The sequence below is a fragment of the Ovis canadensis genome, chromosome 3 (assembly GCF_042477335.2).
Source record: "Ovis canadensis isolate MfBH-ARS-UI-01 breed Bighorn chromosome 3, ARS-UI_OviCan_v2, whole genome shotgun sequence".
In the NCBI taxonomy this organism is placed as follows: Eukaryota; Metazoa; Chordata; class Mammalia; order Artiodactyla; family Bovidae; genus Ovis; species Ovis canadensis.
The window spans coordinates 155,745,283-155,769,635 of NC_091247.1; the positions used below are offsets into that span (position 1 = coordinate 155,745,283).

Here is a 24,353-nt window from a genome sequence, read left to right on the forward strand (position 1 = left end):
TCAAAGCAAGCCCCTTTCAGTTGGGGAATGCAGTATGCATCCCATTTTTAAATTTTTATTCTTTAGACTGCGAGATGTGGCATGTGGGATCTTAATTCTCCATCCAGGAATCACACCAGCATCCCCTATATTGGAACACAGAGCTAACCACTGAATACCAGAGCAGTCCCTAATATGCATCTTTAAGAATGAATTTGGGCACTACTATATGCGCTTCCTTCGTAGCTCAAATGGTGGAGAATCTGTCTGCAATGCAGGAGACCCGACTTCAGTCCCTGGGTGGGAAGATCCCCTGGAGAAGGGAAATGGTTACCCACTCCAGTATTCTTGCCTGGAGTATTCCATGGACAGAGGAGCCTGGCAGGCTACATGTAGTCCATGGGGCCACAAATAGTCAGACATGACTGAGTGACTAACACTTTCACTATATATAAAATAGATAACTATTAAGGACCTACTGCATAGCCCAGGGAACTCTACTCAATGCTCTGTAATAGCCTATATGGGAAAAGAATCTTAAAAAAAGAGTGGAGATATATAGATAGGTAGATATAGCTGATTCACTTTGCTGTACATCTGAAACTAACACAACATTGCAAATCAACTACAGTCTAATTAAAAAAATGAAAATAAGATTTTTAAAAAAGGTGGTCCAGTGGTTAGGACTTGGTGCTTTCACCGCCAGGGCCCAGATTTGATCCTGGTTGGGAGACTAAGATCTTGCAAGCCACAAAGCGCAGTCAAAAAAAAAAAAAAAGAAAATCAGTCAAGAAAAAGAATGAATTTGCATATAGCACATACACAGAAGTGGGGGGTGCAGCAGAGTACATTCTAGGCATGAGCAAAGACAGAAAGGAATGATAGTGTATTCAAAGAAACAAGCTTTTAAAATCTCAGCTTTATTGCAATGGAGTTGACATATAAAATTATACGATAAAGTGTACATTGTGGTGATTTGATATATGTATACATTGTGAAAGGATTCCCCCTTCTCATTAATTAACAAATCCTTTACCTCACATATTTATCTCTTTTTTTTTTTTTTTTTGGTAAGAATGTTATAAGTTCTACTGTCTTAGCAAACTGCAATTACGCAATACAGTGTTATCAACTATATTCACCATGTTTTAATTAGATTCTCAGACCTTATTCATCTTACAGCTGAAACTTTGTACCTTTTTACCCATTTTATCCCTAGCTCCCCCAACCTCCTAGCCCCTGGCAGTGATTTTTCTACTCTGTGTCTCTAATGTTGTTGCTGTTTAGTCACTAAGTTGTGTCTGACTCTTTGTGACCCCATGGGCTGTAGCCCACCAGGCTCCTCTGTCCATGGGATTTTCCAGGCAAGAATACTGGAGTGGGTTGTCATTTCCTTCTCCAGAGTATCTTCCTAACCCAGGGAATCTTCTGCTGCATTGGCAGGCGGATTCTTTACTTCTGAACCACCAGCCAAACCTGTTTCTATTAGAATAACAATTTGATATGCAAAGCAGAAAAGCCAAGAAATAAATCTGGAGAGAGGTAAGGAAGGATCACAGAGGGTTTTAGAGTCTAAGTAAAGAGTTTCAGCCTTTTCCCAAAGCTATTAAATGACATGGTCGCATTTGTGTTTTAAACAAGTTGTCCTATCAACTGGCTGAAAGATGGATGCCTAGGAATAAGACTAGAGCCAGAGAGACCAGTGAGCAGGCCATTGGTATAGTTTAGACAGGAAAGCATAAGGGCCGAAGTAGCACAGTGCTTCAGGGTATGTTGACAGTGGAGTTGGCAAAAGGGACAGATTTGAGAGAGGAGAAGGAGTTTAAAATGATGGAGTGCTTGGTAGTGAACTAGGGATGATAGAGAGTAGTGAGAAAGAGCTGCTGAAAGGGAAAAATATGAGCCAGCCTCCTTGCACATGGGTTGCATTTAAGGCATCTGTGGGCAATTCACATGGAGATGTCCAATAGGCCGGGAGCACAGAGACGAAACTAAGCAGCAGGATGCCTTTAACTGTTATCACTACGTGGGTGTGTTAGAACCGAAAGAGTGGGGGCGAGCACCCAGGAACCATGCCAAGTGAGTAGGACAGAGTACAGAGGATGGAACACTGCCACTTAAAGGGTGATCAGAATAAAGGGGTCCTTGAAAGAGAGTAGGAATCCTCACTACACACACAGGAGAAGAGCCCCGAGAATGCCCTGTCCTAGAACCCAAGGCTGGAAGTTTCAACATGAAGCCTGAAAAACACCATAGGAGTTTGCATTTTAAAGGGACTGGAGACCTAAGTGAGAGTCTGAGGCAGAAGCTAAATTACAGCAGGTTGAGGGGTGATTGGGAGGCAAGGAGATCAAGATTGCCAATGTAACCTATTTTTCCAATAATTTTATAATAGAAAAACTCAAACATATACAGAAGTAGAAAACAAACCATAATAAATCTCAGGTAGCCATCACCCGCCTTCAGTTATCAAGTCATGGCCAACCTGGTTTCATACGTCTTCCCACTCATCTTTACCCACTGTGAGGCAAATATAACCACAATGCCACTTTCATGCCTTAAAAACAAAAGACCCAAAACTCAAAATAATTCCTTAACTCGTTAACTATACATGAACTCTTGTTTTGAGAAGTCTGGATTGTGGAGAGGAGATATACTAGACAGTATCCAATGAGACATAAAGTCAAGGACAATGTCACATTTTTATTTTTATTTTTTATTTATTTGTTTTCAATGTCACATTTTTAAGTTGTTTTATAACATTTTAGTATGGGAACACCTTAAGCATGTTTACAGGAAAAGGGGAATCTGCCCTTCCTATGCTACCACCCATCCTTGGAATTACTTCTACCATGTCTACAGAATTTCACTTCACTGTTACGCCCTGATCTTGTCTGGACAGACCCACCTAGACTGTCTATGGGATTTATTGTAGCACTGTCCACTGTATGTGCACTGTATGATTTAGCATCCCTTTTATCAAAGCATCCATGGAAAAATTTATCTCAGCCATCCATGGGGAGAAAAAAAAAAGCTTTGCCTAGTATGGGTACCTCTTACACTATTTCTCTTACAGACTGTGGGTCTTATAATTGATGGTGGTCTTTTCATCTTGGCTACTGAAAAGTGAAAACCAAATCCATAGTCCACCTTTAGTCCGTCTGTGAGATTTTCTGGCATGGACCTCTAGGCTCACTGTCTGTTGGCCTCATCTTGTTAGTGTTCTTTATTCTTTGCTGTGGTTCAGTCATGAAGTTGTGTTTGACTCTTTTGTGATTCCATGGACTGTAGCCCTCCAGGCTCCTCTGTCCATGGGATTTTCCAGGCAAGAATACTGGAGTGGGTTGCCATTTCCTTTCCCAGAGGATCTTCCCAACCAAGGAATTAAACTGCATCTTCTCCATTGGCAGGCAGATTTTTTTACTACTGAGTAACCTGGCAAGCCTCTTCCTTATTCTATCCCTGTCTTTAGATAGTATTGCATTGTATTATCTTTATAAGCCACCTTAAAGTCTTTATAACATGAAGTGAGATATAATAAAGAAACAAATGAATGTCTCTTTTTGCTCTGAAAAAGGACTGAAAAAGGACAGGTAGAGTGAAGGGAGAGGGGAGGGAAGACATGGGAGCCAGGGGAATTGACAGAGAAGGGCCTAGAGAAAACCTGGGGGGCAGCAGGGGCTGGGGCTGCTCACAAGGAGGGAGGCCTCAGAGCCTGAGTTGGAGGGAAGCACTGAGGATGGATGATGCAAAGGGCAAGGGGAAGCGATACCTGTGTAGCCAGTGAGGCAGAAATGTGTTCTCACCACATCCAATCATTATCATGTCTTTTTTTAATGTTTATTTTTGTTTATTTATTTGGTTGCCCCAGTCTTGGTTGTGGCATGGGAACTCTTAGCTGTGACATTTGGGATGTAGTTACCTAACCAGGGATCAAACTAGGCCCCCTGCATTGGGATCACAGAATCTTAGCTTTGGGATAACCAGGGAAGACCCTTCAGTTCAGTTCAGTTGCTCAGTCGTATCCGACTCTTTGCGACCCCATGAATCGCAGCACATCAGGCCTCTCTGTCCATAACCAGCTACTGGAGTTCACTCAGACTCACATCCATCGAGTCCGTGATGCCATCCAGCCATCTTATCTTCTGTCGTCCCCTTCTCCTCCTGCGCCCAATCCCTCCCAGCATCAGAGTCTTTTCCAATGAGTCAACTCTTTGCATGAGGTGGCCAAAGTACTGGAATTACAGCTTTAGCGTCATTCCTTCCAGAGAAATCCCAGGGCTGATCTCCTTCAGAATGGATTGGTTGGATCTCCTTCCAGTCCAAGGCACTCTCAAGAGTCTTCTCCAACACCACAGTTCAAAAGCATCAATTCTTCGGTGCTCAGCCTTCTTCACAGTCCAACTCTCACATCCATACATGACCACAGGAAAAACCATAGCCTTGACTAGACGGACCTTAGTCGGCAAAGTAATGTCTCTGCTTTTGAATATGCTATCTAGGTTGGTCATAACTTTTCTTCCAAGGAGTAAGCGTCTTTTAATTTCATGGCTGCAGTCACCATCTCCAGTGATTTTGGAGCCCCCCAAAATAAAGACTGACACTGTTTCCACTGTTTCCCCATCTATTTCCCATGAAGTGATGGGACCAGATGCCATGATCTTCGTTTTCTGAATGTTGAGTTTTAAGCCAGCTTTTTCACTCTCCTCTTTCACTTTCATCAAGAGGCTTTTTAGCTCCTCTTCACTTTCTGCCATAAGGATGGTGTCATCTGCATATCTGAGGTTATTGATATTTCTCCCGGCAATCTTGATTCCAGCTTGTGTTTCTTCCAGTCCAGCGTTTCTCATGATGTACTCTGCATATAAGTTAAATAAGCAGGGTGACAATATACAGCCTTGACTTACTCCTTTTCCTATTTGAAACCACTCTGTTGTTCCATGTCCAGTTCTAACTGTTCCTTCCTGACCTGCATAGAGGTTTCTCAAGAGGCAGGTCAGGTGGTCTGGTATTCCCATCTCTTGAAGAATTTTCCACAGTTGATTGTGATCCACACAGTCAAAGGCTTTGGCGTAGTCAATAAAGCAGAAATAGATATTTTTCTGGAACTCTCTTGCTTTTTCCATGATCCAGCAGATGTTGGCAATTTGATCTCTGGTTCGTCTAACTTTTCTAAAACCAGCTTGAACATCACGAAGTTCACAGCTCACATATTGCTGAAGCCTGGCTTGGAGAATTTTGAGCATGACTTTACTAGCATGTGAGATGAGTGCAATTGTGGGGTAGTTTGAACATTTTTTGGCATTGCCTTTCTTTGAGATTGGCATGAAAACTGAACTTTTCCAGTCCTGTGGCCACTGCTGAGTTTTCCAAATTTGCTGGCATATTGAGTGCAGCACTTTCACAGCATCATCTTTCAGGATTTGAAAGAGCTCAACTGGAATTCCATCACCTCCACTAGCTTTGTTCATCGTGATGCTTGCTAAGGCCCACTTGACTTCACATTCCAGGATGTCTGGCTCTAGGTGAGTGATCATACCATCGTGATTATCAGGGTCATGAAGATCTTTTCTGTACAGTTCTTCCGTGTATTCTTGCCACCTCTTCTTAATATCTTCTGCTTCTGTTAGGTCCAGACCATTTCTGTCCTTTATCGAGCCCAATTTTGCATGAAATGTTCCCTTGGTATCTCTAATTTTCTTGAAGAGATCTCTAGTCTTTCCCATTCTGTTCTTTCCCTCTATTTCTTTGCATTCATCGCTGAAGAAAGCTTTCTTATCTCTTCTTGCTATTCTTTGGAACTCTGCATTCACATGCTTATATCTTTCTTTTTCTCCTTTGTTTTTCGCCTCTCTTCTTTTCACAGCTATTTATAAGGCCTCCCCAGACAGCCATTTTGCTTGTTTGCATTTCTTTTCCATGAGGATGGTGTTGATCCCTGTCTCCTGTACAATGTCACAAACCTCAGTCCATAGTTCATCAGGCACTCTATCTATCAGATCTAGGCCCTTAAATCGATTTCTCACTTCCACTGTATAATCATAAGGGATTTGATTTAGGTCATATCTGAATGGTCTATCAGTTTTCCCTACTTTCTTCAATTTAAGTCTGAATTTGGTAATTAGGAGTTCATGATCTGAGCCACAGTCAGCTCCTGGTCTTATTTTTGTTGACTGTGTAAAGCTTCTCCATCTTTGACTGCAAAGAATATAATCAATCTGATATCACTGTTGACCACCTGGTGATGTCCATGTGTAGAGTCTTCTCTTGTGTTGTTGGAAGAGGGCGTTTGCTATGACCAGTGCATTTTCTTGGCAAAACTCTATTAGTCTTTGCCCTGCTTCATTCCACATTTGAAGACCAAGTTTGCCTGTTACTCCAGGTGTTTCTTGACTTCCTACTTTTGCATTCCAGTCCCCTATAAGGAAAAGGACATCTTTTTTGGGTGTTAGTTCTGAAAGGTCTTGTAGGTCTTCACAGAACCATTCAACTTCAGCTTCTTCAGCATTACTGGTTGGGGCATAGACTTGGATTACTGTGATATTGAATGGTTTGCCTTGGAAACAAACAGAGATCATTCTGTCATTTTTGAGATCGCATCCAAGTACTGCATTTCGGACTCTTTTGTTGACCATGATGGCTACTCCATTTCTTCTGAGGGATTCCTGCCCACAGTAGTAGACATAATGGTCATCTGAGTTAAATTCACCCATTCCAGTCCATTTTAGTTCGCTGATTCCTAGAATGTTGACGTTCACTCTTGCCATCTCTTGTTTGACCACTTCCAATTTGCTTTGATTCATGGACCTGACATTCCAGGTTCCTATGCAATATTGCTCTTTACAGCATTGGACCTTGCTTCTATCACCAGTCACATCCACAGCTGGGTATTGTTTGTGCTTTGGCTCCATCCCTTCATTATTTCTGGAGTTATTTCTCCACTGATCTCCAGTAGCGTGTTGGGCACCTAATGACCTGGGGTGTTCCTCGTTCAGTATCCTATCATTTTGCCTTTTCATACTGTTCATGGGGTTCTCAAGGCAAGAATATTGAAGCGGTTTGCCATTCCCTTCTTCAGTGGACCACATTCTGTCAGACTTCTCCACCATGACCCGCCCATCTTGGGTTGCCCTGTGGGCATGGCTTAGTTTCATTGAGTTAGACAAGGCTGCGGTCCTAGTGTGATTAGATTGACTAGTTTTCTGTGAGTATGGTTTCAGTGTGTCTGCCCTCTGATGCCCTCTTGCAACACCTACCATCTTACTTGGGTTGTCTTACCTTGGACGTGGGGTATCTCTTCACGGCTGCTCCAGTAAAGCACAGCCGCTGCTCCTTACCTTGGATGAAAGGTATTTCCTCACCACATCTTTATTCAAAGAAAGATGTAACTGACAAAGCTTATCCTTCTCTGTTGAATCTGATTTGAACATTTTTAAAGATGTGTTAAAGGCTTCTGTTTTAAAACAGCATTTTATCATTTCTAACACTAAAGCAATGCTGAAGTTCCATCTCCCAATCCTTGTGCTTAGCACCCAGAATAGAAAAGCTTTCACAGATATATTTGTTTGAGCATTTAATAAACCACATTATTTATTGCACAGCCTCTCATCTCCACTTAGTAAACCATTCTATGAAATAACTAAACAATGAAAAAGAATCTTTCCTATTTGAACTCCATTCCCATTACCATACCTAAGATGATTTCAATTGAAGCTCTTTGTTCTTTGTCATAATATAGAATGCTTTCTGATCTGCTATTTCGATTGAAGCATTGTTTCATTAGCTTAACCATGGAAACACTAGTAACCAAGATTAATAAGGCACCCACAAGCAACCAAAAGAAGAGTTGTCCATAAGATGCACATCAAGAAAACACACCCAAACCCTTAAATGAAAATATTATTAGATCTTCTTCAGGCAACCGCAGACACTTAACTCTTGATAAACCTCACCTAACCAAATCAACAAAGGTCCATCTAGTCAAGACTATGGTTTTTCCAGTAGTCATGTATGGATGTGAGAGTTGGACTATAAAGAAAGCTAAGCATCAAAGAATTGATGCTTTTGAACTGTGGTGTTGGAGAAGACTCTTGAGAGTCCCTTGGACTGCAAGGAGATCCAACCAGTCCATCCTAAAGGAGGTTAGTCCTCAGTATTCGCTGGAAGGACTGATGTTGAAGCTGAAACTCCAAAACTTTGGCCACCTGATGCAAAGAGCTGACTCACTGGAAAAGACCCTGATGCTGGGAAAGATTGAGGGCAGGAGGAGAAGGGGACGACAGAGGGTGAGATGGTTGAATGGCATCACCGACTCAATGGACATGAATTCAGGTAAACTCCAGGAGTTGGTGATGGACAAGGAGGACTGACATGCTACGGTTCATGGAGTTGCAAAGAGCTGGACACAGTTGAGCGACTGAACTGAACTGAACTGAACCAAATCAAACCTAAAATATTCAAACTCAAGTCAACTTTGCTGAAAATAAATTTCTCTTTTAAGCAAACGAAAAATAAGATTCAGGCCCAGGCCACCACAGCTAGCTTGAGGGAGAATGCTTGTCTTCACATTTCACCATCATGAGTTCACTCCAAAATTCTTATTATTTTTTAGATACTTGGATTTATCTGTTAGCACATACTTTTAAGGCTCTGAGGAATGGGATACATGGATATTAAAGACCTGAGTCTCATAACTCCCTTTAATCCTGTGTTGGAAAGCAAAGCAGCCAAGAGTAAAGCAGCAAAGACCCCTTTAAGGCACTGGAAAAACCCTAACAAAATATTCATCAATAACAGCTAAAGGACTTGAAATTCTGGAGAAGAGAGGTTGTGCTGCTTAAGAAGCGAATCACTCAAGTGTGTTGTGAGGGGCATCCACGAGGGGCTGTGCTCACAGTGTGCTGCTAATCTAAGAGCAGCTCTCAGTCTGGCAACCTTAAACCTGCTGACTGAACTCCTGTTCAAAAATCACCGCTGTATTGGGCTTTCTGCCATGATTCAAGTATGTCAAAACTTCCTCACATTGGTAGTGTTCTCAAGGAATAGGTCTGTGAAGTCAACTAAGTATCCACTTAACAAAGAGGTTGTTGTTCAGTCTCTAAGTCATGTCCAACTCTTTGCGACCCCATGGATTGCAGCACTCCAGGCTTCCCTGTCCTTCACTATCTCCTGGAGCTTGCTCAACCTCATGTCCATGGAGTTGGTGATGCCATTCAACCATCTCATTCTCTGTTGTCCCCTTCTCCTGCCCTCAGTCTTTCCCAGCATCAGGGTCTTTTCCAATGAGTCAGCTCTTCGCATCAGGTGGCCAAAGTATTGGAACTTTAGCTTCAGCATCAGTCCTTCCAATGAATAGTCAGAGATGATTTCCTCTAGGATTGACTGGTTTGATATCCTTGGTATCCAAGGGACTCTCAAGAGTCTTCTCCAGCACCACAGTTCGAAAGCATCAGTTCTTTGGTGCTCAGCCTTCTTTATGGTCCAAATCTCACATCCAGTAGACAACTACTGGAAAAACCACGGTCTTGACTATATGGACCTTTGTCAGCAAAGTGATGTCTCTGCTTTTTAATACGTTGTCTAACCCCAGTCTCTTATATCCCCTGCATTGGCAGGTGGGTTTTTTACCCCTAGCATCATCTGGGAAGCCCTAAGGAAGAGGGCTTCTTTCCACCTGGGAAGAAGACAGGTATTCAAATTTCCATTAGAGTTCCTTCTGGGTAGGAACTGAGGACTTTAAGATTTATTCAGTTCTGTTAAACTACAACCACATACCTGGAAATCATTCCAAAAGTTCTAAAAATATGTAGAAATAATACAATTACTTTTTGCAGTTATACATATATGTATTTAATGTGCACAAAGCATTTAAGATAGTACAGTACATTTGGAAGTATTGTTGGTAATATTAGTTCAAATTTTCAAAATATGTTTTCAGGCAAGCAGACTGTGTCAAAATGTGGTTAAATATACTTCTAGATGGATGTTTTATTCAGTAATTCCTTCTTAGCCAACTATATTCAAACATTTTAGCTTAACAAGAAAATACATAGTCTGATATATATATATATATACATATATATACATATATACTATTGCATGCGTGTGTCATAAACAACCAAAAGTATCTCAAAATCTGAATCACTAACTTCAACAAAAACGTATTCTTGGAACATTGATTTTCACTTAATGTACAAAAAAAGAAGGAGAGATGGAAATTCCCAAGGACGTGAATGTGCATTAAGTTTGTAATTGTAGAACTTGCTCAGGGATTTTTTCATATACCGACACAGGGTCACTGCTGATGCTTAGTTTTCACTGTCTGAGTGGTATGAGAGGTACAGGCAGCTTCATGTCCTTTTCTAACAAAACTCATAGGATACAACAGTATTGAAAGGTGGGGACTGTAACTTTGGGCCACAATTTCTTTTCGCAACAGCCAGTGTAGACTGGGTCAGCAGAACCAAAGTGATAACGTGAGACTGGATATACCTGTTATTTAACCAGATTTGCCATAATCCTTGGTCCAAACTAGCAGAGAGGCAACAGAAAGGTCTCTGGAGGATGGCCAGCTCTCTGGGCTCAGCAGCCTCCCATGATGCTTCACTGCTTAAATCTCTCTCTCATCAGGGAAGGAGCAGGCAGGCAGGTTGCGGGGTGACTACAACCTCTGTCAGCCTGCCTCTATCAACTTAGCATGAGCGTTTTTACTCATTTGATAAATCCCTGGTTAGCTTTGACAGTGATTCTGCAGCGCAGAAGGTTAAAAATAACAATGTGCACCTCTAATAGGTTTGAAGAGTACATTTGTTTTGCCCATGAATAAACACTCCTGCACACGTGTCTCTACCTTGATAGATTTTCAGGCAAATTCCTGGCTCCCTCCAAGGCAGCTGCTTGACTTTGAGGACACTCACAATTTCAAAACAATAAATCTGACATGATACATAGAGCCCATTGTATTAAATATCATTTTCCTAGATTTCTCATTTCAGCTCTTTTAAAATGACCTCTTATTATTTTAATTTAAATTGTCAAAATACCACTTCAAAAGTGGCCACAAAGAAAGAGAAACATCATCTTGTTTTATTGTTTGAAGTTCTGTATATACCTGATCACACTAAAGAGAAGGGGTTTGTTTTGCAAAAGGCTTGCTTTGAAAAACTACGTTAAATCTTTCAAGTCTTGGGGGCTGTTTTAGTCTTTCCATGTTAGACACGCCCCAAGAAGTCTGGATGTCAGCTGCCATCTTCTGCAATCCTGTGCCCAGCCTCTTCTTTAATTACTCAACATCCTCATCTCATCATTAAATGACTACAGCAGTCATCCCTTCCAACATGTTAATTGTTAGATGGCAGCTTGGAGGTGTAGTAACATTTTAAAGGACACTCTTAAAGGAGAGAAGGGAGTGACCTTCAGACAGACTGTATTATTTCTTCCAACCATATGTAGCAACAGGAAGTGACAAGCATTCTCCTGTACCCCTGAGCTACCCAAGCACCTTTTCAAGAGGCCTTAATTTTATCAGAGCCCTCAGATATTAGTTATTGGCCAGGGAGACTGTGGAGTTGGTGGTTTTGTAGGTATCCAAAAGATATTCTTTAAACCTTTATCACTTTATTTTTTATTTATTTAATTTTTTTTTTTCTTTTTGGCTGCACAAGGTCTTCATTGCCATGCAGGCTTTCTCTAGTTGCAGCAAGTGGAGGCTACTCTTCATTGCAGTGAGCAGGCTTCTCATTGCAGTGGCTTCTCTTGTTGTTGTGGAGCACGGGGCTCTAGAGCGTGGGCTTCAGTAGTTGTGGAGCACTGGCTTTAGGTGTTCTGCAGCCTGTGGATCTTCCTGGAGCAAGGACTGAACCTACCTCCTCTGCTTTGGCAGGCAGATTCTTAACCATTCTTAACCAGGGAAGTCCTCAACAGGTATTTTAAAAACTGTTTCTTTTTAACCTTTGAGATTAAATTAAGAATGCATCCCAATTCTGATGTGTAGATATGGCTTGTAGAAATAACGCGTGCTTTCCCTCCTTCCAGAACCAACTAGCCTGCTGAGCTTAATATAACCTCTTCTCTCTCCCCCATGTATATTCCTCCTCCCTTTCAAAAATAGCCCAATACCTGTCACAACCTTTCTCATTCTCACTTTTTCTACCCTGATAATTTATATTGTGCCATAAATGGCTTATTTTTTGCGGGATTTGACAATGTCTGCAAATGGCACCCAAAACAATATTGGGAGGCAAGTGAGGGCAGTCCCACCATCTGATTGGGTTTATCAACTTTCTCTCAAAAAACCCAGTCCCTCCTAGCCTTTCATTTGCCCTCCATCTACTCAACATCCTCATCTCATCGTTAAATGACTACAGTAGTCATCCCTTCCAGCATGTTAATTGTTAGGTGGCAGCTTGGAGGTGTAGTAACATTTTAAAGGACACTCTTAAAGGAGAGAAGGGAGCGACCTTCAGACAGACTCTATTATTTCTTCCAACCATATGTAGTCAGTGGTGCTTTAGAAATCATCTCTGAAAGTTTGCCAGTCATTGACAGGGTCCTTTCTACATCGTCTACTCTTCAAAGCTTTTCCACATATATTATTCCTTTTGAACTTCCAAACACCCTTGTAAAACAAGTTGAGTATTGTTGTCATGGTTAGTTTCTCATACATCATACTTAGTTTCTCAAGCATGATGCTAAGCCACAGGGAGGTTAAGTCACTCTCCAAAGGTCACACAGCTAATTAGCATCAGCCTGGGCAGCAGTCATCCTGGCTCTGCCAGCTCATGAAATAAATTACCCACCTCACCACAGAGGTGATTCTCAAATTCCATCCTCTGGACACTAATGGCTTCATGGCACTTTCTATGAATGTCCTCCGGTCTCTAATTACCTGCCTATCTCAGTCCGAGTGAATTCCAGAACATAAGACAGATTTTCAGCTGACCTTCTCTAATATATAGCAATATAATGAGGGTGCTTCCATTCTATGACATAACGTTTCCGCTATAATTGTTTGGGGGCGTTTTAAGTGGTGTTATATTTGGGCCTCAGGACTGTACTTACCCTATACTAAAGGTACATTTAAAAAATCAAATGAGGAGGAGAAGAAAGTCTAAAAGGTCTTAAAAGGTGCTTGGGAATAAAGAATCTTCAATATATTCTATTCTGCGTTTGTTTTTATGTAATTGGCTGCCCTGGGTTTTAGTTGCAGCATGCAGACTGTTAGCTGTGGGATCTAGTTCCCTGACCAGGGATTGAAGCCAGGCCCCTGCACTGGAAGCAGAGCCTTTGCCACAGGCAAGTCCCTATTCTGCATATTTTAATCATTAAACCATTTTGTTCTCAAACCACAGTTTTTGTTGTCATACTGGGAACCATGACTGTCAGAGAAAGGAGATGGGCCTTGGGGGTTGGCGATGAAATCTTCCATCACAAAAACATTTGGAAGAGAGGTCATTAAGTCCATTGTGCAGGGGAGTTTCACTTTGGCTCTTTGATAACATGGAGAACAGGAAGGCTTCCTTCATCACTCCAGCATGTGGTTTGTAAAACTGGCCCCAGATCACAGACCACCAAGTGGTCTTCCAAAGACCCACTAAGAGGTCTTTCTGACTGATGGTATGGGAAGTTTCCACCTGAGGTTTCTTATCCAAAGCATTTTTGGATGAGAACACCCAACAGTGTTGTTCTCCATGTAGCTTTTCCTACTGGGGAGCGACCACCAAATGACACGGCTCTAGATAGGCCCTCCACTCCAGAGACAACCCACAGCTGCCCACTGCCCCTGGGGTAAAGTCCTAATCCTTCTACTTGGTATATATGACTCTTTATAATAAAGTCCAGGGCTACCAGTTTTATGCCTGACACTATTCTGTGTTGACACAAATCCAAGTATTTCCTATTCACAAACACCTAAAGTTCCCTGCTGTCTCATTTGCTCAAGTCACTTTTTCCACCTGGAATATTCTTTCCCTTCTCTGATTTCCCTTCATCTGATTCCAATGCAGTGTTAAAGACAAACTCAACAGCTTACTCTAGGAACTTCCTTGGGAGTACAGTGGTTTAAAATCTGCCTTGCAATGCAGGGGATGCAGGTTCGATCCCTGGTTGGGGAACTAAAATCCCACATGGATTGGGGAAACTAAGCCTGTGTGCCATACTGAGCCTGTATGCCACAGCAAAGAAGCCAAGTGATGCAACTAAGACCCAACATAACCAAATAAATGCTTTTTTAATGTAATTTGTCCCAAGTTTAGCTATTTATAAACGTGTCTTTTTCCTCCTTTTAAATTATGTTATATAGAGTTTAAGGCAACAAATGTGTTTGTGGTAGATGCTCAACACATTCAATTAGGTATGTGGACAAATCTCATGTGTCCATTCCACAGTCTCAGAGGCAGGAAGGTGCAATAGGACCTCATGGGTAATCCTGCCCAATGTCAGTGGGTTAATCAGTAGAACAGCAGCAAGAACACTGACCTTTCTGGCATTTACTCTTTGCAACTGATTTGTTTTTCTCCAGTGTATGACCCAAGGCCTTAATCCTTTGCCTCAGTTGAGTGTATACATCCACCACATCAGTGCATAGTTTAAAAGGTTTTCTATAGGGTTCACGAAGTTTTGAAGTAATAATAATACTAACATTTTTTCCTAGAAGATTTTATCATTCTTACAAGGTTGTGTGGCTTGGAAATAGTTAAGGGAAAAAATGAAGTTAAAGAAGATAAGCTTCCTTGGTGGCTCAGATGGTAGAGAATCTGCCAGCAATGCAGGAGGCCTGAGTTCAACCCTTTGCTCAGGAAGATGCCCTGGAGAAGGGAATGGCAACCCACTCCAGTATTCTTGCCTGGGAAATCCCACAGACAGAGGAGCCTGGCAGGCTACAGTCCATGGGGTGGCAAACACTGGGATACAACAGTGTGACTAATATTTTCACTCTAAGGAAAACAAATCCCAAATAAAAAGTCAAGATCCCACACGGAGGACAGAGGTCTGTCTTGTAAAGAGACGTTGTCAGGTGCACCTCGGTTCCCAGGGCATGTCCAGCGTGGCAGTCTTAGGGACCCACTGCTCCCATGTCCTCTGTAACTAAATGGGTTCCTGGAGCATGACTGGAGATCTGACCCAGTGAAATGCACCAAGTAGTGTCACTAAGGCTGCTGAAGCATGAACCTGGTGTTTCTCAAGTCGATGTAACAGAATCTGAGCTGTGCAGGCTGGAGGCTGGGCCAGAAGGCTATCTGGTAGCCAAGGGCACTGCCAGGGCTTTAGAATAACAGTACAAGGTGGTAATTGGATGCCATCCCACCACATTTAGCCAGTTAATCATCTCAATCATCCATCTTTTATTTATTAACATGGAGGAATGACGTTTTCTTTGGCCGCTCACTTTGCCCTTTCAGGTTACACCAATATTATGCTGTTCCAATTTTTTCCTCTCTGTCTCCTAAAAGGCACCCAGTTTTAGCATCTTGTCACTGCAGACCTCAGTGTGAACGCTGGAATGGGATGGCCAGGTCACTGTTGCTCCCAGAGTCAGCAGGAGCATCTGTATAAGAGCAAGTCTTTAAGTAGTTCTTTTGGAGCTTCCTTAAGACTGCACGTTCACGGAGATGTGAGACAAATCACCACGTGATCCAAGGCAGGAGCCTACCTTACTAAACAGTATCCCTTTCTGTTATCTCAATCATCCATTTATTTCAGCCTTGAAGGAGAAGGTTAAAAATGGTAGGGTTATTTGCACATACGTGTGTGCGTGATCAGTCGTTTACGTGCTCAGTCCTGTCTGACTCTTTGTGAGCCCATGGACTGTAGCCCTCCAGCCTCCTCTATCCATGGAATTCTCCAGAATACTGGAGTGGAATGCCATTTCTTCTTCCAGGGCATCTTACAGACCCATCCTGCATCTCTTGTGCCTCCTGCATTCTGCATTGGCAGGCTATTCTTTATCACTAGTTCCTCCAGGGAAGCCCAGGATTACTTATTTTATGTCTCAAGGTTAAAAATTCAACAGAGTATTCTTCAAAATACCAAATCAATGAGACTTAATCACCAGTGGAGCCCAACCACATTGCAAGTCCATACCACCGCCAGGGAAGTCCTCCTTCCACAAGTACAGAAACACAAAGCATGGGCAGGGAGTGATATCAAAGACCTCTGTGCAAAGAATATATTGTACATATTATTTTGTCCCTGGGCTCTACCTCAACATTTGACACCTACGTAGCAGACTTCATATAGAAGGGATTAAGAACAAAGGCTTTGGCGCTTATAGTACTTACAATTTTTTTAAGGGGACACATGTTTGAGAGGGGACCATTTTAACAATTATTTGTTGCTGTCATGTTGCAAATGTCTTTTTCCTTAACTTTATTTCAAACTCCATAATTGAATTTTCTGATGGAAAACAAGACGCAAGAGGTTCAGTTTGTGGAAACAGAAAGGAGTGTATATGAGGGGCAGAGTGCGTTTTGTTTGGCAGTTCTTGTGCTAGCATTTTGTCTTTGTTTTTAGCGCTGGAGGGCAGCAGGGGCAGCGACTTGGCAAGTAAGGCTCTAGTTAGCTTCATACTGTATTTACAGCCAGTTCAGTTCAGTTTAGTTCAGTCGCTCAGTCATGTCTGACTCTTTGCGACCCCATGAATTGCAGCACGCCAGGCCTCCCTGTCCATCACCAACTCCCGGAGTTCACTCAAACTTATGTCCATTGAGTTAGTGATGCCATCCAGCCATCAACTATGGGTTAAAATGTCTGTGATGCATACAGAATTAGCACTCAACTTCTGTTAAGAATGAAAGCTTAATGTCTAATTTCAAACATTCCCTGAACATACTTCCTCTGTCTAATCATACATTAACTTCCAGCAACTTTTATAAAGTATAAAGTAAAATGGATTATTAGGAGAACAAACAAAGGTTTTGGAATCAGATATTCTGTGTTTAGCCCTCACTAACTGTATATAGTCTTAATGAATCTCTAGGGCCTCAGTTTCCTCACTTGCAGAATGTGAATAATAACGGCACAAACACACACGATTACTGTGATAATTGTTTGAATTAGTACATGGGAGGTGCGTGGTCAGTAAATGTTAGCTGTTGTTTGGATGGTCTTGAATTTAGCTAGGATCCTTTGTTTTGGGGGGTTATATGTACCCTGGGAAAACATGGCTTCAGTTCACCTGTAACAAAAGAGATCAGTCCTGGGTGTTCTTTGGAAGGAATGACGCTAAAGCTGAAGCTCCAGTACTTTGGCCACCTCATGCTAAGAGTTGACTCATTGGAAAAGACTCTGATGCTGGGAGGGATTGGGGGCAGGAGGAGAAGGGGACGACAGAGGATGAGATGGCTGGATGGCATCACTGACTCGATGGACGTGAGTTTGAGTGAACTCCGGGAGGCCTGGCCTGCTGCGATTCATGGGGTGGCAAAGAGTTGGACACGACTGAGTGACTGAACTGAACTGAGCTGAACAAAAGAGAAAGAACACAGATTATATCTTTTTCTTTTTTTAATGTCCAAGTCTCTAGATCCGTGATTCTCCAAATCTGGGCGGGGACCTCTGGAAACCCCCCAAGAACCGAGACCCCGAGATCCAAGTCCTTAAGGTCAAAACTATTTTCATAATAACAGTAAACTGTTATGTGCCCTTTTCACTCTTGTTTTTTGGTGGGTATACAATGGAATTTTCCAGAGGCCACATGCTATGTGATGATGTCATCACTGAGTTCATGGACTGTGTGCTTGTACATTCTTGTGCTTTTTTATAGTCCTCAGGCATCATTTCCAACACTGTAAATAGCAGTAGCTACAACCACATAAACCAATCCCTCCAGGGTACTCAGCCACTTTTAAAAGTGTAAAAGGTGACCCAAAAGTTTGAGAACCTCTGCTAGATTATCTCACATTAAAGTACCCCACTCCCTCCTCCATTTCAAATTCTGTCATGTGAAAATAGCACACTCGGGCCTTAATTTTGAGACTCTGCTTTGACTCCCAAGGTCAAGCCCCTGAAGCTGCTCTGCCTGCATTTTGTCCTCATGTGTTTCAGGCTGTCTGGGTCCGACCTGCCGGGTGACGAGTGGCTGTGGGATTTTGAGAAGCACGGTCATCGCCGTTCAGTGATTAGAAGAGTCAAGAGGTTCCTGAGCGCTCACGAACACGCCTCAAGCCCCAGGAGGAGAAGCTACGGGAGGCAGGCCAGCGACAGCTCCATGTTCTTCCCCCCGAGCGGCCTCAGCCCAACCAGGGATCTGCTGGATGTGCCTCCAAGAAGCCCTCACCGTGCCTCGGCCGCTGGGAAGCACCCCCAGTCTCCAAAGGGAAGCCCCAAGCTGCGCTCCAGCCTGGGAGAGCTGTCCACCATCCGAGAGACCAGCCTGAGTCCACAGTCCAGCGTGAGGGGCTCCCCCACCAAAATGCCGGCGGCAGAGCACGACCACCACGACTCCACGGCCTCCATCCAGAGCTCCGACTTCACCGGGGTTCAGCCCAGCAGGCCTGGGCAGCAGGGGGACCCTGTGGGGTCAGTCCTGTTCTCCTTCAAGAAAGGGGTGCCTCCTAGGGACCCTCGTTCCCAGACTGTTCCAGCCAAAGCTGAGGAAAACAGCCTCAAGTCTGCCTCTGAGGAGGACCCTCATGAGAAGGACAAGTCCCCCCAAAAGTGGAGGCTCCTGGACTCCAGCCGCACCTCCCTGGCAGGCCTGAGTCTGGATCCCATGAACCCTGAGCCACTGCCTTTACTGGACCCAGAAACATCCTCAGAGACCAGTGGGATCACCTTTGCGGCTGGTTCTCGAGTCTCTCCTGATGTGCTGTATTTAATAGAAGACCTAGACACGAAAGAAACGGATATTGTAGAGTTCAACAATGAGCAGAAGGAGGAGTCTCCCAAGGGAAGGCCAGAACGTTCTAGGACCTGGTTCTAGCCCAGATTCTTACTTCCCCAAAAGTTCAAGCAGTAGTTCCAGAACATACCTGGGTGATGGTCAATTTTTTTTGAAATGATCATACTGTGTAAGCTACTTAAAACTTTGAAGGGCATTACGATACTGACATTATGGGAAGATCAAACACATTCATGCTATCTACCACAAAGTGACTTTCACGGAAGTTACACAGACCACAGTGATGTACCTTAAACAAATAAGGAATCATATCAATTCATAGATTGTTATCAATTATAAATTCATAGATTGCCTTATAAATTCATAGATTGTTAAACTGTGAAAAAGGCTTTATACATCCCAGTCCGATCCCCTAGTTTTGCCAAAAGGGAGACGAATGATTCTCTCTTCCCCTTTTTTCCCCCTTTCTTCTTTTCTTCAGTTAGAAGAAAGTCATAAAGACAGGGAGATGGATCATATGATGCCTCAAAGGCCCCTTCCTAATGCTGATTTCCCTGTGTGAGGCTTTCTAACCATCTTACTCTGCTTTCTATAACTATCATCATTTCCTAATTCTTAAGTTTCATCAGCATCAGAAAGCTCCATCTCCCTTCAACTTTCTTTTCAATTTTCAGGACTTTATTTTCCTGTCATCTGCCTTTTATTTCCTCATTCTTTTATCCTTCTCATCCCCCTAGTCTTTCTCCCGGAGAAGGCAATGGCACCCCTCTGCAGTACTCTTGCCTGGAAAATCCCATGGATGGAGGAGCCTGGTAGGCTGCAGTCCATGGGGTCGCTAAGAGTCAGACACGACTGAACGACTTCACTTTCACTTTTCACTTTCTTGCATTGGAGAAGGAAATGGCAACCCACTCCAGTGTTCTTGCCTGGAGAATCCCAGGGACAGGGGAGCCTGGTGGGCTGCTGTCTATGGGCCACACAGAGTCGGACACGACTGAAGCCATTTAGCAGCAGCAGCAGCGGTCTTTCTCCTCCAGTGACTCTATTCCTTCCCCCGCTTTCAGGTTGTAACCTTTCCTCCGGCTGACTCTGTTGCTTACTTCCTGCCATGGTTTTCAAGGAGGTTTTGGCAAAGTTTCCGACCAAACAATTGAAGTGTCAGTAAATCCAGCCTGACTTCTCCCAGCCTCGCAGGAAGGGGCGTGGGAGCTTGCTGTGTCCCGACCACCCCCTTTCCACCGTGGCCATCTCCTTCTGCAAGCTCTCTTAGGTCCTGAATACTGAAGAAGCAGCGAAGCCATGAAAACTGCATAGACAAATGCTTCAGAAGCAAATAACAGGGTTTGGAACTGTTCCACTCAGACTCTTTAAGTAAAAATCCCCATTATGTCACAACACGAGACCAGTTACTGTGTCTGGCAGGTTGTCTGGGATGAAGTAGGGTATTGGAGCTGAGAGGTTAAGGGAGTCCAGGATCACAATGGGGAGGGGACGCTGACTAACTTCCTCCAAGGAGTTCTTGGTCTTATCGTTGGGGGCTCCCAACTTTGCCCGGAAGGCCATGTCTAAAGAATGCTGCTCTATTTCTGTCATATGATGAAGCTTGACTACAAGCTTAAGAAACAAAATAATCCTAATTGCTACCACTTATTGAGTGTTCACAAAAGCACGTAAAGTTCACAGATAATCCTACTAATCCTTATAGGAATCCCATGAATTGATATACTATTATCTCTATTTTTTTTTTGACCTTGGCTATGGAAGTCACATTTATTTTTTAGTTTTTTAACTTATTTTTTAATTGAATGATAATTGCTTTACAGAATTTTTTTGTTTTCTGTCAAACATCAACATGAATCAGCCATAGGTACTATTTTTTACCTATTTTTACCTATTTTTAAAAGGAGTCTTTCATTTCTTAATGTTAGTTGTTATTGTTATTCTCTTATTGAAATAATATGCCTTAGACCAATGCTTGTTTGCTTTCTTTTTTTTTTTTATTTGACTGCATGTCATGTGGGATCTTAGTTCCTGGACCAGGGATTGAACCCCAACCCCCTGCAGTTAAAACCATGGAGTCTTAACTACTGGAATACTAGGGAAGTCCCTATCTCCATTTTAAGATGAAGGAAACAGAGGCTTTAGAGAAATAATTTGACTAAAATTACCAAACTAGGAAATGGCAGGGCTCAGATTCAAGCCCAGGTTTCTCTGACTCAGAGCCCACATTCTGGTCCAGCATGCTTCATCCCTGATGCATGCTCATCCCTGTTGTCTGTAGGGCCCTGAATCTGCCAGGACTTTGCCCAGAATTCTGGAGGATGCCCCACGGGAGCCGAGCATAAGACTCTCCAGCCGCGGAGGCCTGTCCCGGTCCTCCCCATTGAAGTCTACCTTGACCTTTTATGTATGCACACAGGAGGGCAGTGTTCCAGCATGAAGCCTAGCCATGGTCCTCTTCATTTCTGAGGACAGAAGAAAATTAGCAGAACCCTCACCACCCTTCCCCAGCTTATCCCAACAAGTAATGTTATATATAGCACGTTTTTACAAGACATGGCACCCAGTGGGCCACCCCAGCTGCATGAGAGCAATGACATTTACTTGAACTAACTTTTTGCGAAAGGCTAAAAGGTCATAATATTGGAAGAAATGGTATCCATTGATGGTTCTCTATATCGGTCAATAGTGTTACACCTGGGAAAAGTACCCACATTCCTGAAGCATTATCTACAGACTATGAAGTCAGGCCCCAATGCAACAGGGCTATGACACGGGAGCCCTAACCTTTCCCACACTCTTTTCTTTAAATACTTACTTGTTTATTTGGCTGCGTCCCATCTTAGGTGCAGCATACGGGCATCTCTAGTTGCAGAGCACGGGCTTCTCTCCAGCTGTGGCACGTGGGCTTAGATGCCCCATGGCATGTGCGATTTTAGTTCTCCAACCACAGAGGGAACCCAAGTGCCTTGCTTTGAAAGACAGGTTCTTGCCACTGGACCACAAGGGATGTCCCTCTTCCCATCTCTAACTGCTATTTTCTTGGATGTTTCTATTTAAATCTTCTATTCTCTTCTCTTTGGCTTTATCTATTGCTCAAATTCAAATAAGCTTCTACTTAGCTGCTTTTGAAATATAATCAATTTCTGTCCCTAAATCCAAGGTGATAAATTATACACAACTACAATCATACATTTTGTGGAGGACTAGGAGGGTTCATTTATCTCTGCCTCCCTCCAACCTTTATACACCTTTGTCCAAAGAATTATTTAACTTCCTCAGTATTTCATCAAAATTTGAGGTGGCCCCTATTTCCTCCTTGCACTGAAAACTGAATAATGGCTCATTCAATGGGTCCATGTTGTTGAATTCAGCTATAAATTCCAGCCAACAGTTGCCTAGATCAGATGAAGAAATTCTCTATAAACTATAAGGTGAGTTTATAGAGACAGACCGAAGTGGCACAAACAAAGTAATTTCTTCTCCTGTGCCTGATTTTATTGTCTGCCTAGCCCATTTTCACCTAAATTCTGGAAACTTCCACCTGCTGGACGAATGCTCACAACAACAAGCAGCTTAGTCGTTTGGGCTTATCCTTTCCAAGAACAGGCTCAGCTCTGCTCTGCATTAAATGTAATCCGCAAGCCAGAGGTGCAATGAGGCCAAGCCCTACTTATTGCATTCTCCTCTGTTCTCCAGAAATGACAACTCTGCCCTGTTCCTGAAGTCCACAGGTCAGTAAAGATAAAGGCCCAGGAGCTTTTTCTCTGTCATCTAAGAATTTAGGGATAACTGCCCACTCCAAAACAAAGAAGGCTGTTCTCTCCTCTCTGTAATGGTCTTGTCTATTTCTTGCGTCACGCCTCCACTGCTCCAGGCATGCACTGCAGTCCAGTTCAGCTAAACTCTGTAAAATATATTTTAAATAGAATGGAGAAATATATAATTTACCATTAGTCTAAAGAAAAAATTCACTTAACCTTCATACACCACTCTTTTTTAGTGTTTCCCCCTCTAGCTTCCTCCTTTTCCAGAGAAACTGATTCAGCCCTCAGCCGTCATTCTGAGACCTTCCTATCACAAACCCTGCTCTCTGAGCATCTGCTGAGGCCAGACAGCCATGTGGTGTGAGTGACTGAGAACCAGACGCTAGTGTGTGGCTCCCCTCCCAGGGGCTTTGTGAGCTCAGTGAGCCCCCTCCTTCTGTCTCTCATATTCCCATCTGTGGAATGGGTTCTTCTCTGCCCCACCTCACTGGCCATCGTGAGGAACTGAGGGGGTTTATGTGAAAGGCAGGGGGCCCAGGCAGCACTGTGTGGCTGAGGGGCCTGACTGGGAATTGAAGTCTCCATGGATCCGGCACCAACTGCAGAAAAAAGACGTCAGTCATTTGCTCATCAGGATCCTCTGTTCTCCAGGATTCTAATCTCTTCCATCCAGAAAGCTTGCCGTTTCTCTTTGGGCTTCATTTTTACCCCTACACACTTCTTGATGTCTCATACATCTTCCTTTTCTCCAGTTTTTCTCATTTCTTCAATCCCCACAATAGACCAGCCTCATCACCATGGTGACAAACTCTGCCCCTAATCCATTTTACGTATCAGTTCTCTCAATCAAAATTTGGAACTAGAAAATTTCCTGGCTGTTCAGTGGTTAAGACTCTGAGTTTCCACTGCAGGTGCTGTGGGTTTGATCTCTGGTTAGGGAACTAAGATCCCACAAGCCATATAGTGCAGCCAGGAAAAAAAATGAATTAGAACATGAAGATGTTCTAACCTAAAATAAATAAATAAATAAAGTGGAACTAGAGAGTGATCAATTGCCTTTGTCTTTTTCACTATAATTCTAGAGGATTTAACACTCTTTTTTGTTTTGCTTTCTTTGATTTTTTTATTCTCTAGTTTTGGGGAGTGGCAGTTTCCCTCTAGTTGCTTCTCATTGCAGTGGTTTCTATTGTTGCAGAGAACCGGCTCTACAGCGCACAGCTCAGTAGTTGTGGCACGCAAGCTTAGCTGCCCCTTTGCATATGGAATCTTCCTGAACCAGGGATCAGACCCATCCCTGCATTGGTAGACAGATTCTTAACCACTGGACCACCAGGGAGGTCCGGGGATTTAACATCTCCGGTTTGCAGTTAGAGGAACCTCTTAGGGCATCAATCTTCCTAAACCTGGCCCTGTATCAGTTAAGAGTGAATAATAACTACGACTGTAAAAGAAATTTCCAAGCGAGAGCAAAATTAAAATCTAATTCCCTTCCCTCTTCACAATCATCATCTGCACAACCAACCTCAGTCATTTTCTGCTGTGCTGTGCTGTGGTGTCAACAGGAATAACCACAGATTTTCCTCATTTTGTCTTTCAAACAATCTCAGGTAGATTGTCAATCCTTTCACATGCTTTCCATTTTTCTTGGTTCTATGAACCCTAATTTTTATTTTTTATTTTTTTTTATTTTTTTATTTTTTAATTTTAAACTCTTTAATTCTTACATGAACCCTAATTTTTAGGACAGTATTTTCATGGCAATGATTATT

At 42.9% G+C, this 24,353-nt stretch overlaps 1 protein-coding gene across 6 annotated transcripts in view; it reads left to right on the forward strand.

Annotated features, from left to right (window-relative positions):
- BEST3 (bestrophin 3) overlaps positions 1–20,789 on the forward strand; it is a 55,497-nt gene extending 34,708 nt beyond the window's left edge. For all 6 annotated transcript variants that reach the window (XM_069584670.1, XM_069584665.1, XM_069584667.1 and 3 more), the window contains one exon: positions 18,022–20,789. In XM_069584670.1, coding sequence (XP_069440771.1) covers positions 18,022–18,898 — 877 coding nt within the window. In that variant the 3' untranslated portion in view covers positions 18,899–20,789. The remainder of the gene's footprint in view (positions 1–18,021) is intronic.
- Positions 20,790–24,353: the final 3,564 nt, after the last annotated feature.